This window comes from Hyperoodon ampullatus (genome assembly GCF_949752795.1).
Source record: "Hyperoodon ampullatus genome assembly, chromosome: 9".
Taxonomy (NCBI): Eukaryota; Metazoa; Chordata; class Mammalia; order Artiodactyla; family Ziphiidae; genus Hyperoodon; species Hyperoodon ampullatus.
Window position 1 is genome coordinate 49,859,439 of NC_136922.1, and position 16,450 is coordinate 49,875,888.

The 16,450-nt window shown below is 35.1% G+C and overlaps 1 protein-coding gene across 1 annotated transcript; it reads left to right on the forward strand.

The window, feature by feature from the left end:
* Positions 1–248: 248 nt before the first annotated feature.
* Positions 249–10,419, forward strand: PDK4 (pyruvate dehydrogenase kinase 4; the record flags this gene model as incomplete). Its single annotated transcript, XM_079711560.1, has 11 exons — positions 249–363; positions 1,356–1,497; positions 2,556–2,627; positions 3,406–3,590; positions 3,759–3,845; positions 4,301–4,378; positions 6,511–6,587; positions 8,380–8,478; positions 8,677–8,787; positions 8,976–9,089; positions 10,276–10,419. The coding sequence occupies 11 exons, from the start codon at positions 249–251 to the stop codon at positions 10,417–10,419; spliced, it is 1,224 nt and encodes a 407-aa protein (XP_079567686.1).
* Positions 10,420–16,450: the final 6,031 nt, after the last annotated feature.

Below are 16,450 nucleotides of genomic sequence, written 5' to 3' on the forward strand. Positions count from 1 at the left end.
AGGCGGCGGGTGGTGACTGGACACGAACTTGAGTCTCAAGCTACCTACTGCTCCATCGACTCACTACCCGATTCCTCCACCGCGAAGCACCCCCGAACCTCAGCCCAGGCCGGGGAGCACGAGCCCGCCAGCCACCTGCTCTCCCCGTCCGAACGCGCCCCGCCCCTTCAAAGGCCCCAGGTCCTGCTCCCCGCAGCCTTCACCCCACACACCAGCCCCAGCTCGTGCCAGGAACGGTGGGCATCAAGATGAAGGCGGCACGCTTCGTGATGCGCAGCGCCGGCTCCCTGGTACCCCGCGAGGTCGAGCATTTCTCGCGCTACAGCCCGTCCCCCCTGTCCATGAAGCAGCTGCTGGACTTCGGTGAGTGGGGACGTAGGGCCCGGGCGGGGACTGGGGAGCTGCCTTAACTTTCAGACCCGGTGTAGGGAGGGCTGGACTCATTACTTAAAAAACCTGGGGTCCGCTTTCCTGCTGAACCCTGGAACCTTGAACCCAGCACACCTTGCCTTTCTTAGATCTGCCTTCTTTCTGACAGTTTGTGCCTGCAGGTCAAGGCCACTTGCAGCCCCTGATGCTGGATGGTTTGAGCTCATCTTTCCTATTCTTTCTATCCAAAGTTTTCAATCAAAATAGTTTTTGCTTTCAGTCACCATTTAACAATGAACTGGAAACTTCATCCCCTCCTTCACTGCATAGTACTTCTTGGAGAAGATTCCTAATATTATAAAGTAGCTTTGAATTAACCGAGATTTTATCCTTTAGCCACCCTCCACCCCTCCACAGGGTTCATCTCTCTGTATTCCTAACAAATTTCTTTGTCTCTTTAGCTTTATCGTTATCTATATATTTGCATTACTGCTGAAAATATTTACAAACTTTCTGCAGAAATCTTATAAAGAAAATTTCAAGGATTTAAATGTGGTATTATTTATCACTAGTCTGGAAACATCAGGACTTCTACCCCACCCCTTTTCCCTTCACTGCAGTTTCATATCTAGAACTCTGTGAAGGATGTTGTCCCCCTGACATTGTGATTTGACTAAATCCTGCATTCTTTTATGAATACTAAGAGCCTTGGGATATTATGACTTCTTGGAAGTGAATCCTCATCAAAAAGAGAAAACAGTAATTCCCATATTTGGTCACTTTTTAAAAAAGAAAGAAAGAAAAAGACAAAAGACAATAAAGAAGATGCTTACTCCTGAATTATCTATAAGCAGTTACCCAACTGAGAGTGAAATATAATTTTGTAATAGATATATGTGTGTTCACTATTGGATAGTTAATGCTACTCAAATATATAATTTAGATATACTTTTTTCCAAAAACTAAATAAATGCAGTTTATTACAGGTTCAGAAAACGCATGTGAAAGAACCTCTTTTGTGTTTTTGAGACAAGAGTTGCCTGTGAGGCTAGCCAATATCCTGAAGGAAATTTATATCCTCCCTGATGGATTAGTAAATACCTCTTCAGTGCAATTAGTTAAAAGCTGGTAAGTGGTGAACCATTCTGAAACAATCTCTAGTTTTAAGATAGTTATCTGAATATGAATTCTTACAATATATTAACATCGTAATTGGAAAACAGGTGGTTTGAAGCTTAAATACTTTGAAAGATATATTTTCTATTAATTTAGGGTAAGTTTGATATTGCAAAAAGAATCCTGTCCTAGAAATAGATACAAATGACTACTATTTAGAGAGGGCCTAATCTTTGTTACTTACAAACCAATTAACAAACCAATTAACAAAGCAGGCCCGGGATCAAATCATGCCTTCCTCTTTTCCTAGTTGTGGAATCCTTGCCTAGTGTCTTATCTCTAGGCCTCAATTCCCCCATCTATTATTGAGGAGAATAAAGTATATGTCTCAAAGGGATATCTGAGTGTAATTAAATGAGGTAATCCATTTTAAAAGCACTTAGAACAGTACCAGGCACACAGCCAGCACTCAGTGTCAGTAATTATCTCCTTTTGCAAATAAGGATACTGACTTAGAGAGGGTAGGTAAACCAAAGGAGCAGATTTTCAGAGAACAGAGCCAGGTTATGCACTGAGGCAGATATGCGCCAGACCTTCACTCTAACCCACTGACTGTACAACTTTTTGTTTGTTGATTTAAAAAATACATGTATTATGCACCCATTAAACAATTGCAATCTGAAACATATTCAATCCATAGTATTTACTGCTGCTTTCAAGGCTTCTTTTTATTCACCTATGAATGAATATAGGAGGAAAAAAATATGAAGCCTTTCTGTAAAAGTCATTTCTAAATGCTTTTGCTATAAAAATAAAGACATTTGACAAAACAGAAAACCGAATAGTGATCTAGGATAGTTAAACACAAATTTTAAGTTAGCAAGTTGAGGGTTAAATTTGTAGCTTTCTTTTTTCTAAGACATATGTTTTCCAAATGTCTTGGAGGAAAGTTTTAATTTTAAACATAATACGTTCTCTCTTCAAATCATTTGGAAAAAAGCAATCTGTTTTCAGCCACTTGTAAGTGACTATTCAATTTTAGAACTTAAAGCACACCTGTCGCTTTACAGGTATATCCAGAGCCTGATGGAGCTGGTGGAATTCCACGAGAAAAGCCCAAAGGACCAGAAAACATTATCAGAGTAAGTTTTATGCATTAGAATAAGTGTCTAAAACTTTGACTATTTCTAAACATCAGATTTTTTTTAAGACCTCACTTAAAGGATAATTTATAATAGTATCCTGAATAATAAATAACTACCCCCTTACAAATGACAAGTTTGGGCTTGTTGGTTTTTTAAAAGCAATAGAGAATTATGGCATTGTAAATGATGCTGAGGATGAAAAGTGTAGAGGACTTTTTAAAAAAGGAAATCTATTTTTACTCTAAATTTAGTATGATGATTCGATTTGTAGAAGGATTTACTGTTACATAATATCAATGCACGTTGGTGTCATTGTAGAGTACACATTTTCTTTCAGAGTAATTGACAGTTTCTAGCTATAAGAATGAGAAATAAGAATCTTTTCTAAATCTTACAAGGAATTTGAAGTTTTTTTCACAGTGGCGTTCTAGAGCCATCTTAAATATTACTTATTTTTTAATTATTTTTTTTTAAAAAGAAAGCTTAGTGAGTGGTATGTTGGTTTTTTAAAAGCAATAGAGAATTATGGCACTCAAAGCTGATATTTTACATGTAAGCTAAAAGCAAAATAAATCTGTTTATGAAGCTATCTCCTCTACTGTAGTCAAAGAATCTGTAGGGAGAGTCTTAGTAAAGCTTCATCCAAACATTGTATGATTTGATTTGCTTGGATGGGTACTTGAGAAAGGCTTTACCTTCTTTGAAGTAATCTAAGAAATATAAATTAATGAAACTTATTTGAACTTCTACTAACCATATATGTGTTTTGGCTTAGTTTTGTAGATACTCTCATCAAAGTTCGAAATAGACACCATAATGTAGTTCCTACAATGGCACAAGGAATCCTAGAGTATAAAGATGCCTGTACAGTTGACCCAGCCACCAATCAAAATCTTCAATATTTCTTGGATCGATTTTACATGAACCGTATTTCTACCCGGATGCTGATGAACCAGCACAGTAAGTTAGTTCATCATGGTCATGATATATAGAGATGGGTGTAGAATATAAGCCATACTCTAAGTAGATATTTCACTACTTGGTGGATCACATTCTTTCTCAGAGGTAGTTCTATTCATTATTATCCTGATTTTTATAACAATATTCTTTGTTTTTATTTTTCAACAGTCCTTATATTTAGTGACTTACAGACAGGAAACCCAAGCCACATTGGAAGCATTGATCCAAACTGTGATGTGGCAGCAGTGGTCCAAGGTAATTTCTAGGTTTCTGCATTTCCCTTATTGAAAATGTACATTATCTGATTGACACATCTACTGTTGAGGTGACTCTGAATGAATTACTATTCAGAGTGCTCCATTTATGTTTTTATAAATACTGTAATGAAGGTCCTTTGTTTTTGAGAGTCAAGTGTTTAAATATTCACTTATATTATAAAAAATCCAAACATCAATAGCTAATGTGCTATATTCTCATATATTATATTTGATATCTGAAGTGCACATATTCCTATAGCAACAGCTATAACTTAAACACTGTGTTCATTTTTTTCTTCAATAAAATATTAAAAATTTATTTTTCCATACACATAAACTTGTACTCTAATGAATATTTTGGATTAAGGGTAGTGTATACACTGAAGATCACTTGAAAATTTTACTTGGCATAAATTCACTTAATCATTATGGAAAAAAACCCTTCCATTCCAGATGCCTTTGAGTGTTCCAAGATGCTTTGTAATCAGTATTATTTAACATCTCCAGAATTAAAGCTCACACAAGTGAATGGTAAGCTATAAATTAAATATATTTTTATCTATGGAAAATTCAGTGTTCTCCCAGTATGATTACTTCTTGTAAATACAAAGCAATGTCTGTGTTCCTTTTTTGTCTTCTGAACTTGCCTAAAATTTGTACACATTTTGTTTTGAAGCCAAGGTTCTCTTTATCTCAACTGGAAAGTTCCAACTGAGTATATTCAGTTGCTAATGAAAATTCATAAAGAAGAATGGTTTGAACAGGTAATTTAGGATTTAGAGTAGCAGCTAAGTTTCAATATCTTTGATCAAAGAAAGCTTGCTTACTACAGAATACAGGAATAAGGAGGTCAGATTAGGAGGAATCACTTGGTAGTGGAGATACGTGCCTAAAGAGGTTACTTATCAGATCTGAAAACAAAAACACTTTAAATTGCACTATAAGAAAGAAGCCAGTCACAGAAGGACAAATACTTGTGATTGCACTTATATGAGGCATCAAAAATAGTCAAGCTCATAGAAGCGGAGAGTAGAATGGTGGTTGCCAGAGGTTGAAGGAAGCAGGGAGATGAGAGGTTGCTATTTAATGGGTATAAAATTTCAGTTATGCAAGATGAATAAGTTCTAGAGATCTGCCGTACAACACCATTCCTACAGTTAACAATACTATATTGTACACTTAAATATTTAAGAAGGTAGATGTCATGTTAAATGTTCTTACCAATTTTTTTTTTTTTAATTTTCACTATAAGTATATATCACTGTTTTGGAAGCAGAGCATACTTCAATAGCTGCAACTCTAGGGTACCTAAAAGGATAAGGTCTTCCCACACTGAATGAAGTAATTACAGGATGAATGCAAGGCACTATTTTTATCTTATCCCATAGTTGCTTCTCAAAGCAAGAGAGTACACTTAAATTGGAATAACCTCCTTTCAACTCAAAGTAAACATCTTTTTCAAGTAATAGTTATACAGGAACAATGTTTGTTGGTGAGAATTAAAATCAAGTTGCTCAAATTAAGAGTAGCTTAAACTCATGGATTGGGGATAGGGAAATGTAATGGATTGCTAAACTAAAAGTAGGAGTACAAATAAAGATTGAAAAATATTTTTAAGCATTAACAGCATTGTTGCATAATACTTGTAGATAAACTGCTTGAACTGTTTGATGAAATAAAGAGGGAACTGTGCCAGACCTTGTTTTCTGATTCAAACTTTGCCAAGGCCTGGAACACCAAAGAATAATACTTTTCATTTTTCTTTTCAGAGTATTATGAGGTTTTTGTTTCTATTTTCTTTAGCCTCTTGGTGAAATATTTAGCCTATGGGATTTTATGTTTAGTTGATAAAAATCAAGAATAATCAGATGGGGCTTCCCTGGTGGCACAGTGGTTAAGAATCCACCTGCCAATGCAGGGGACGTGGGTTCGAGCCCTGGTCCAGGAAGATCCCACATGCCATGCAGCAACTAAGCCCGTGAACCACAACTACTGGAGCCCGTGTGCCTAGAGCCCGTGCTCCACAACAAGAGAAGCCACCGCAATGAGAAGCCCATGCAACACAACGAAGAGTAGCCCCCGCTCTCCACAACTAGAGAATAGCCTGCACACAGCAACAAAGACCCAATGCAGCCAAAAAATTAAATAAATTAATTTTAAAAAAAGAATAATCAGATGTGTTATTTTCCCATGTATTAAAATTATAGCTAGCTAGCATCAATTTTGATGTTATTCTGTAGACTTACATTTTTCTTCTTTTTTAAGATGCGTATAATTTTATCTCTGCAATTGTCCAGTACAGAAGTTTTGAAAGTAGAAATAACTAATCCATGTCATCTAATTTAGAGCACCCTTGTTTTGCATTTATCTGACTTTATGCATTTGTAGAGAAATGCAAAAATTAATCACAGAGCACAAGGTAGCAACTGTAATAGCATTTTGAACATAAGCCAGTTGTGGTTAACTGTTTAAAGGGAGCTTCTAAGGTGGGATTTTAGAGTGAGGAGGATGGGGAGTATTCCAATTCTGTTTAAATCTAAAATACTAATCAAATAGATATGACAGTTTATTTTAATGAAATATTTGTTTCATTTGAAATATTAATATTCAAATTAATATTAATATTTGAAATATTAATTCTAAATTAGCTTAATTTTTTCTAGGAAAATTTCCAGGCCAACCAATTCATATTGTGTATGTTTCGTCTCACCTTCATCATATGCTCTTTGAACTATTCAAGGTAAGACACTTCACAATAATTGCAATTTTGTTTTTTTTAAATGTTAACTGGTTACATTTTTATTTCCTTTATCATTCCCTACTGAACAGGAGCCTCACTGTCTTCTCCCAAGCATGCTTCTGTGTCCTAACAAAGAGAAGCTACAAATGTTTGAAAGGGTACATGCAGTTCCTTGTAGCATCAACACGTATTTGAGAATGCACAATATGAGTCACTATATCTCAATGCTCCCTGTTCCCATTATTTTTTCAGGTGTCCAACAAAGCACTAGTCATTCATGCATTCATTAAGGAAGGTCGTGGGGTGAATGCTTCAGTGACTGAGGCCTTGTTATCTCCATCCCCATAGGCCAGTCCAACTCTAAATCCAGAGGTTCAGGTCCAGAATTACTGGAGGTGGCAGGGTCCCAACCTATGACTAGAATATACTCAAAGGGCAGTCAGTTCCTTCAGTGATCTACTTTAATGTGCATATGAATCACCTGGGGGTTTTGTTAAAATTCAGATTTTGATCCAGTAGGTCTGGGATTGGGCCTGAGATTACTAACTTCTAATAAGCTAACAGGTGATGCTGCGGATCCATGGTCCACACCTTCCATAGCAAAACAGTAGGGTAGGGCTTCTCAAACGTTAGTGTGCATTAGAATCACCTAGAGAGCTTTTAAAACACAGATTCTTAAGCCTGTCCCAGACATTTTGATACTCTTGACCTGAGAATCTACATTTCTAACAAGCTCTTAGAGGATGTGGATGTTACTGGTCTGGGACAGCCAGGTACTAAGAATCAAATCCTGTCCCAGGTTCTGAGCCCAAACTGAAACTCTATACTTGCACCAAAAGATAGGAAAACACCTGAAGCTTTGTGATGGTTCCTAAGAGTCCCCTGGACTGGAGAGGAGGAAGTCTTCAAAAAAAGTGAAATCCTCTTCTAATTCTGATGTAACTCTTCCCGGAACCTACTGTTTCCTAACTTATTCTAATGTTAATGCAATGAGGTATTGATTGTACTACAAACATCTGATCTATTTTATTTCTCTTCAGCTAATGCTTAGAGCTTAACATTATTGTATAGAAACCAGAAAGCAGATAACCTATCAGAAGAAGGGTAGAGAGGAAAATGGGTAAAATAAACCAAAACTTTATCTGTATGAGACTCATCTACTTATCTGAAAACTTGTTTGAGCTTCTTCTCTGTTCAAGGACAAAAGATGCTTTTTTGTTGATTTGATTTACTTTTAAATTGAATGGTCCAACTCATACAGTTATTTTACCATCATTGGTAAAAGTTGATAATCAAATGCAAATTGAAATTTAATTTAGAATTATTTACTATCCTTTTAAATAGTAACAACCTTTTCCCAGCAAATTTTATAAAAGCCAATAAATTGGTTCAATGATTCACTGTTTATTTGTTATGTACCCGTCTTTGGTGCTTAGATGTAAAATGTAATGGAAAGTCAGAAAAGAGAAAGCCAGGAAATGGACTATAAAAACCCATTTCTACATTTAAATTAAGCTTACAAATAAGAACTTGACAGCTAGCAGAATTGTTTTTCCATTAGACATTACTCCCAGTAGCTATATTACATGGTAAATGAATACTTTTCATTATACCTCCTGCATGACACAATCATAAATGGCTATTTACAGAGCTATTTTACTACTAACTTAAAAAAATAAAATAAGAACTTTGAATTACCCTCTGTGCTGCTTTCATTTTAAACATAAAAAACAGTTATTTATTGTCCCTCATCCTCCTGCCATTGAATTCCTTACGGTTTTGCTTTCTTTAGAACGCAATGAGGGCCACAGTTGAACACCAGGAAAATTGGCCTTCCCTGACACCAATTGAGGTGATTGTTGTCTTGGGAAAAGAAGATCTTACAATTAAGGTAACCATTCTGTTTTTCTTTTGAGTCTTTCTTAAGAGAATTTTTAAAAGAGTCAATAATAATAAAGCTCTCTGCTTTGAACAATACATCAAAGTCATGTACACCAGGTGACTTTTAAATGAAGGAAAGACATTTTTATATAAACAAATGCGTATTGTTTTTAATGTGTAGCTCTGATGACTGGTTTGTTTGTTTAAGATTTCAGATAGAGGAGGTGGTGTTCCCCTGAGGATCATTGACCGTCTCTTTAGTTACACGTACTCCACTGCACCAACGCCTGTGATGGATAATTCCCGGAATGCTCCTTTGGTAAGACCAATTATATGGCTAAGTTCATCCCAGCCTCCTACTTCTAAATGTAGAGCAAGGATTACAAGGAAGTATTTAGGCAAGTTATAATCAATTTAGTTAAATTGGGCATGGGGGTTATGAGAAAGCATTTGGTATTCCTATGATCATGTTCACCACTTTGTCAGTAACTGATCTTTCCCTTCTAGGCCGGTTTTGGTTATGGCTTGCCAATTTCTCGTCTCTATGCCAAGTACTTTCAAGGAGATCTAAATCTCTACTCTTTGCCAGGATACGGAACAGATGCTGTCATCTACTTAAAGGTATCCTTTAAATCCAAAAAAAACACAACATATTTCTGAAAAGACTGCTGCTTTTACAGCCCTGAGTTCTGCGGTCCACAGTGAATACCCAAACTGAGTTAGTGCAAATAATGACCACAAGTCATTATATTTTCTATTTGGTATGTGTAGATATATTATTTAATATTTAATGTGGTAACGTATCAAAAAGGAAGTGGGCCAGGCTACTTGCCTCAGTGAAGCTAAATTGTTTCCCAAGAAGTGCATTAGTTTCTGAGTGAGGAGATGCTCATTTGAATTTTTTAAGGCAAATCCTATCGGCATCTGTAAGAATAGCTATACTTCTGTTTTACTTAGACTTGTGGGAAATACATATATGCTAATAATATTTCAGACTAGAAAACAACTGATATCAAGATACTCAAGACCTTAAGCTGACCTTGTTAGAAATCCAGGGAGAGGAAAGCTGACTGCTCAGAAGTTGTCAGTGGGGTGCCTGGCATTTCCTGTTTAAACTTTAAAATTTGGTACATGTTTTTTCCACTTCTGATAAAGCCTCAATTTATTTGTTAAGGTCACTGTCCTGATGCTGTTAATCATTTGCCAACTATTTCAAATGAAAATATATTCACAGTTATTAACAACTAAAACATTAAGCTTCTAGGCTCCCATTTTGTGCAAGGGAAAATGGGACCATTTGCCGCATGGTCTTAGAACACCTGAAATAGTTATTCATTTCTTAAATAGTAAAAATGTCTTCAAAGTATTGGAAAAGGTTAACATATTATAGATTTATAGTATCAGATTTTAATAGATCAACAGTATCAGGTTAGGACTCTCACTTTATCACACATACAAAGGTTTTGCCTGGAAAACCTATTTGCCTATTGCTATTCAACTCTATGGCATCAGCAATATCCAAACAAGGGACATGTGTAACTATTGAGCACAAATACTGTTACCTAATTTATAACTGTATATATATTATTTTAGCCCCTATGGGGTGCAGATAATACTTATTTTTCAGTTTTCTTTTATACAGTGCCTAGCATACCATGGACTCTGGTGTGCTCTTATCACTAAATCAATTAAAAGAATGTATTTGAATGTTTGAATACTTACCTCTGAATTTATTTTGAATAATCACTTCAGGTACAAATTATGCGGTGAATAATTTCTTTGGTTTTTTTCCTCCCCCTTCTTTGAGGCTTTATCTTCTGAGTCTGTAGAGACACTCCCAGTCTTCAACAAATCAGCCTTCAAACATTATCAGACGAGCAGTGAGGCGGGTGACTGGTGTATCCCAAGCAAGGAACCAAAGAACCTGGCAAAGGAAAAAGTGGCTGTGTGAGGAGGGACCCTCAGGACACTTAAAGGGATCAAAGTGGGTCTATGCCAGTGCTGCTTCCTGAATGTTTGCATGTGAACTCTTGTTTTCTCAAAAACAAACAACAGCAACAAAAACTCCTTGGTCAGAACACTGTGAAGAGGAAGAAAGCTCCTTTCTGTGACCCAGGCGAGCACAGTGCAGGACTACAGGAGTTCATGGCTGGCCAGCTCTTTATTCTCTTAACTTAGAATAATGTATGAGTTTATATCAAATCCTGAAGAAGAAATAAGCCTCAGTTTTCCATCTCTTTATCAGCAAGAATGGGAAAGAGTGAGAAGTGAAGATGTAGGCTAGCAGTTTCAATGACTGATATTTTAGGCCACTGGTTGATGTTACAAGATACTGGTATTTATGGATTATCAAGTGTCAATGTACCAGTACTTTCCTGTCATTCAAAGGACTAGGGCTTATTTTATACTATATGATTAGAAATGTATGTAAACATACATTTCATATATATCTATGCACTCTAGAGATGAAAAACCAGTGACTGAAATAACATTTACTCTGAATGAGGAGGAATGAGCGAACACATTTTATTCTAAGTTGCAGCCAAGGCATGGGCCTATGTAAAAACTCAGAAGAAAGCCCCTTCTAATAAATACAGTGCCTTTATTATGCTGCTTTTCCTGTTCACACCTCAAATAAGAAGTGAACACTTATTGCCAGGTGCCTTGTCTTGGTTGAATTTTAAAATATGCACTGATTTCAGGATGTTGGCGGTTGGAGGGAGAGAAGAATTACCAAAGTGATAGCAAAATCTCACCTTGCTTTGTTTATAAATGAAACAGAAGTAGATTGGAAAAACCAGTGTTAGGGAAAGAAATCATGCATTCAGAACCTAACTCAGTAGGAAGGGCTGTTCTCTACACTGCAGTGGTGGTAATCCAAAGGCATCTATTTTCTAGGCTTAAAAAGATGTATTTTTTATATATTTAAGTATATTCTCTATACTTCACCATTAACATGTCTGATAAAAATTTGTAATTAACCAATAGCTCAAGAACATTAGAATTTAAATACTTCTTAGAGTATTTTTAACAAATAGCCTGCAAGTAAGAGGTTTTCATGCTATCGATGCTGATGCTTTCATTTGTGAATCATTGTGAATGAGAGCTAATGCATGAAAGCTGTAATGCATATGGAACTTTGGGGGAGTTCAAGTATAATATGCAGGTTGACAGGGCAGTCTAGCACATTCCTCTTAGAGAAGAAATGAAAAAACAAAGGAAAGTAGTAAGGAAGGAAGGGAGGGAGGGAAGAAAGATGGGAAGGAAGGAGAGAGGGAAGCAGAAGGCAAGCATCTTGCTATATTCCCCACAAATTATTTCAAGAAATGACCCATATTATCATGGACAAATTATTTGCAAGAGAATGAATTGGTGTCTTTCAAAACAGTATGGCTTCTTTAAATGGTTCTCTCACTCTTGCAAGATAATAGGCTTAAATGAGATAATAAACTCTTCTGTGTCAAACTGATGTTTTAAACCAGGATATCGAAAAAAACTAGCATTTCCTGTTTTGTAAAATAATCAGCACTGTCTATATGTTGAATTTAACATGTGTTTAATTTTCTCATGGCCTAGTGTTGTGGTGCTTCTGGTAGTGGCCATAGAAGCCTCAAACTATTTGTTGTGGATTTCAGATTTTATCATCAGAAGTCCTGGAAGTGACTTTTCTTGATGGTGAGACTCTGGCTCATGCATTTATTGATTATACAGAACTATTTGCAATAGGTTATTTGACTTTTCAAAATTTTAAACATTTTTGATGTAAATTCTTGTATTTACCAAAGATTTAAAGCAGTTAATTAATAGTTAACTCAAACACTGTGAACTATCTTTAAAACACAAGAGAAAAAGAAATGTTGGTATCTCAATAACATCAGCTGTGTAAATGGAGTTCTATAAAATAGAAATAGTCCACATTGGTATTTGTGAAATCTATGGAAGAACTTCAGGATTCTAGTGGATGGAAACTGAATGTTCAGGCCCACTTAAATTATTAATGTATAAATTGTGTTTTTGTGTCTAGGTTATGTACAGAGAAATGTGACAATTTTTATAATAAATATTTTTTATTATAATGGTAGATGTAATCTTTTAAAGTTCTTTTCTCAAATTAATGGAAAGTACTAAGAAGAATTTGAGGTAAAGTTTTTCCTCACTTTACACCAAGTCTAATTTAGCTACATATGGGGTATAGCCTTTAAAAAACAAAACCTTAAAATCTTAATTTTTAAAGAAAAGATACTTTATAGCATTCCAGAAATTTCTGGTTCTCCTTTGCTTTCTTGGTTATGCTCCAATAACACATAGTACAATGTGTGTTTATCTACATGAATAAATTCAATAATTGTTTTTCCAATGCATGCACTTTCCACTTTTTTTTTTGTAAATTTACTTAAGAGTCTCACTTAGTGACTGTATTTACATAGCAAATACAGTGGAGTATCAAAATAATTACCTAGATAATTTAGGTTCTAGATTAAATATCTGAATAATAATAGGGTAGAAATAGGATAGGAAGTACTAAATTAAGTGGTGACATGTTTTATCTTTGCTATCTTCACACTTTCTTTACTAATTTAATCCTACTTTATCATTAGACAACATTCTCTGCCTACCTCCATAATGCCCTTATTGCAAAGTTTTGCAAAAAAACAAAAAAGGAATGGAGGGAGGAAGGAAGAAAGGAAGGGAAGGAGGGAGGGAGGGAAGAAAGAAAAGCAATTAGAATAAAATAAAATTAGTGGAATACGTTTGTCATGACTGAATTCTAAAATCTTGTCAGAATAATCATATGTAAATAAAAAATGCCATCAACTATGGCATTAGACCCTGAAGAACCTATACTGAAGCCCTTCAGCAATGACATGCTTCTTCACTTGACTACCTTCATTTCTTCTTCTGTCAAGGAAGTACTGCACTGTGTCTAAAGGAAGCCCAAGAGCACACACTCGTACATACCTACACACACGGGATTAGCCGTACAGTTCCCTTGAATTAAGCAACTTGGGAGGTAGGGGGTTAGCATGTGCCCTGGGCTCAGAACCTTCATCCCCATTTCCACAAAAACTGCAAGACTTCAAGTCCCACAATTCTCCATTTATGGACATGTACATCTTTTCGACTCAATGTGTGTACCCCCAAAGGATACTAATTTTCAAATTCAACAAAGTGGGCTGAATTTTCATTAAAACTGTCTTTACACCATTTCTCCCAAATTTCAAATTTGGCTCGAAATGGTAAGAGCATTTGATCTTAACTACAACAACATATGCAAAAAGAGATTACTGTGACCTAGTAGTTTAAGCATTGGCCTTATAATTTCTTTATTCTCCTACTATGCTTTCAGGTACCGTACTTACACTTAGATGTGTAACAACACTGCAAATGTGCATGAAATCTCCAGGTCACTTTGGTCTGTCTTGATGAAAGTATTGAGGAATTTTCATAATTTCACAGGAGCTTATGTAAGAGGTCCCCAACCCTCCACCATGAACACTTAGAGCAGTAGGCTTCTCTCTCCATTAACATTCTATCCATACATCTTTTAGGGGATTTTTTCACTTTTTACCTTGTATCACAGTTACTTAGGCACTCAATAAACATTTCCTGGATGTATACATGAATAAACACATAAATAAACCTCTACCTTTAGAACAGCATCCCTGCGTTTAAAAGCAGATTGGAACTCTGTGTTAAACAAACATACATAAAATTTTATAAGATTTTACGCTTTAAATGGTATTCTAAAAGTTTTACAACATTGCAGAAACTCTGGAATATTTTTCCAAGCCAGAAAAATTGCAACTGATCTTGTTTAAAGTAGCTCTACATTGGTGGCCTTTGGCCATTAAAAATTATCACATATTTCAAAAGAAATTAAATAATGGATAAAAGTTATAACTAACTAATGAAATTTGAGCAAATGGGTTGGTATTTCAGATTTTATTAGTATTCTTCCTTCTTGTTCACCTTGGACACAGATAAAAAAATATCACCATTCATACTTCATGGCCTCTTAATGGAAATGAGCAACTGTCTTTTAATGAGATTTTTCAGTTCCTACTGAAGTGCAAATAAACATAAAAAGCCACTCAAAATCAACAGAAATGTCAGTAGCCTTGAAAACATGTTGAATCTATTAAATGATGTGAAAATGATGTGAACTGTCTTAGTGATAAATCCAGCAATGAAATAATAAAGTTTATCAGCAGATTATAAAACATCATTCTCATGTTTACTGCTATTATTCAATGTAATGAAAATAACACAGAACTGGTTGTCAAATAATGCAATATAGCTAGGAATTATTTATGAGCATATTATTTTCCATAAATGTAAAAGGATGCTTTAACATATAAGACAAATAGCCTATTAAATGGCAAAGTCTTGAGTTTATTTTATGAATTCCATTAAAACACTGCCCTTTAATGTGTTTCTAGCCCCCAAAATACACTTCGGTATTTGGCAGAATTGCCCTTAACTCAGTCTTTTTCTTTTAAATTCACTTTTAAGAATAACAAAATATGTTTGAAATTATAGCTTTGTGACCTGAAAATGAAATAAAAAATTGAAAACAAAAATGAAAAACTTATACCATATTCTTATGCAATTCTCTTTACCTATTTGAGTCCCAGTTTTCTCTTCTACCTATGGGAAATAACTAAATGAATTCTAGTGCTTAAGGAAGACACTTTTAATTCTAAATTCTTTGAATCTATTCTCATAACAAGCAAAAACATTATTTCTTTAATTTTACATTTATATGAAATGATGGATGTTTACTAAACTTATTGTGGTAATTATTTCATGATGTATATAGGTCAAATCATTATGTTGTACACCTTAAACTTATGCAGTACTGCATGTCAATTATATCTCAATAAAACTGTAAGGGAAAAAATGAACTGTCACATAACTGAATGAATGAATGAATGAATAAATAAAGTTTTTTAAATACATTAACAGTGATGAACTTTATTTTTAAAATTTTAATTTTATATTGGAGTATAGTTGATTTGCAATGTTGTGTTAGTTTCAGGTGTACAGCAAAGTGATTCAGTTATACACATACATACATCTATTCTTTTTCAGGTTCTTTTCCCATATAGGTTATTACAGAGTATTAAGTAGAGTTCCCTGTGCTATACAGTAGGTCCTTGTTGATTATCTATTTTATATATAGTAGTATGTATATGTTAATCCCAAACTCCTAATTTATCCCTACCCCCTTCCCCTTTGGTAACAATAAGTTTGTTTCCTAAGTCTGTGAGTCTGTTTCTGTTTTGTAAATAAGTTCATTTGTATAATTTTTAAATTCCACATATAAGTGATACCATATGATATTTGTCTTTGATTTACTTCACTTAGTATGATAATCTCTAGGTCCATCTATGAATGAATGAATGAATGAATGAAGTTTCTGAATCTATATTTTCTAATAATTCTTTACTGAATACCCTGCCTCCAATTTCTCTTCAGTCCAAACTAGGCTTTGCATAATATCACTGTCAAGCTCAGAATCTTTTGCTGCCTTCCCAGTGCCTAAGAATCTGATATTTATAGTTTTCTACAATCCAACCTACACAATCAACCTTACAACCTATACCTTCTGTTACTGAACTGTTTAGTATATTGTCTTCTAAATATGCAACGAACATTTTCCTTTTGATCACTGTAAATATGCCTGCCTGAAATGCCCTTCTTCTCTTCTCTGCCTTTTTCCTAAAAGCTGCTCAACCTTCTAAACCCAACTCAAATTCCCCCCTCCATGGACTGAGCATCCCAGTCCAAAGTGCCTTCTCTCCCAACTTCTTCCTCTAAGCTCTCACGTGGTCAGGACCATTTTAGTATTTAGCATGTAATTCCTAAGGTTGCTAGTTAAATGTTATAGAGAGGTATAAAATCCAGAAACCCAATTAGATATGTTTTCCCTGCAATCCAGGACCATGAATTACACATACCTATATGAAAACCATGATGTT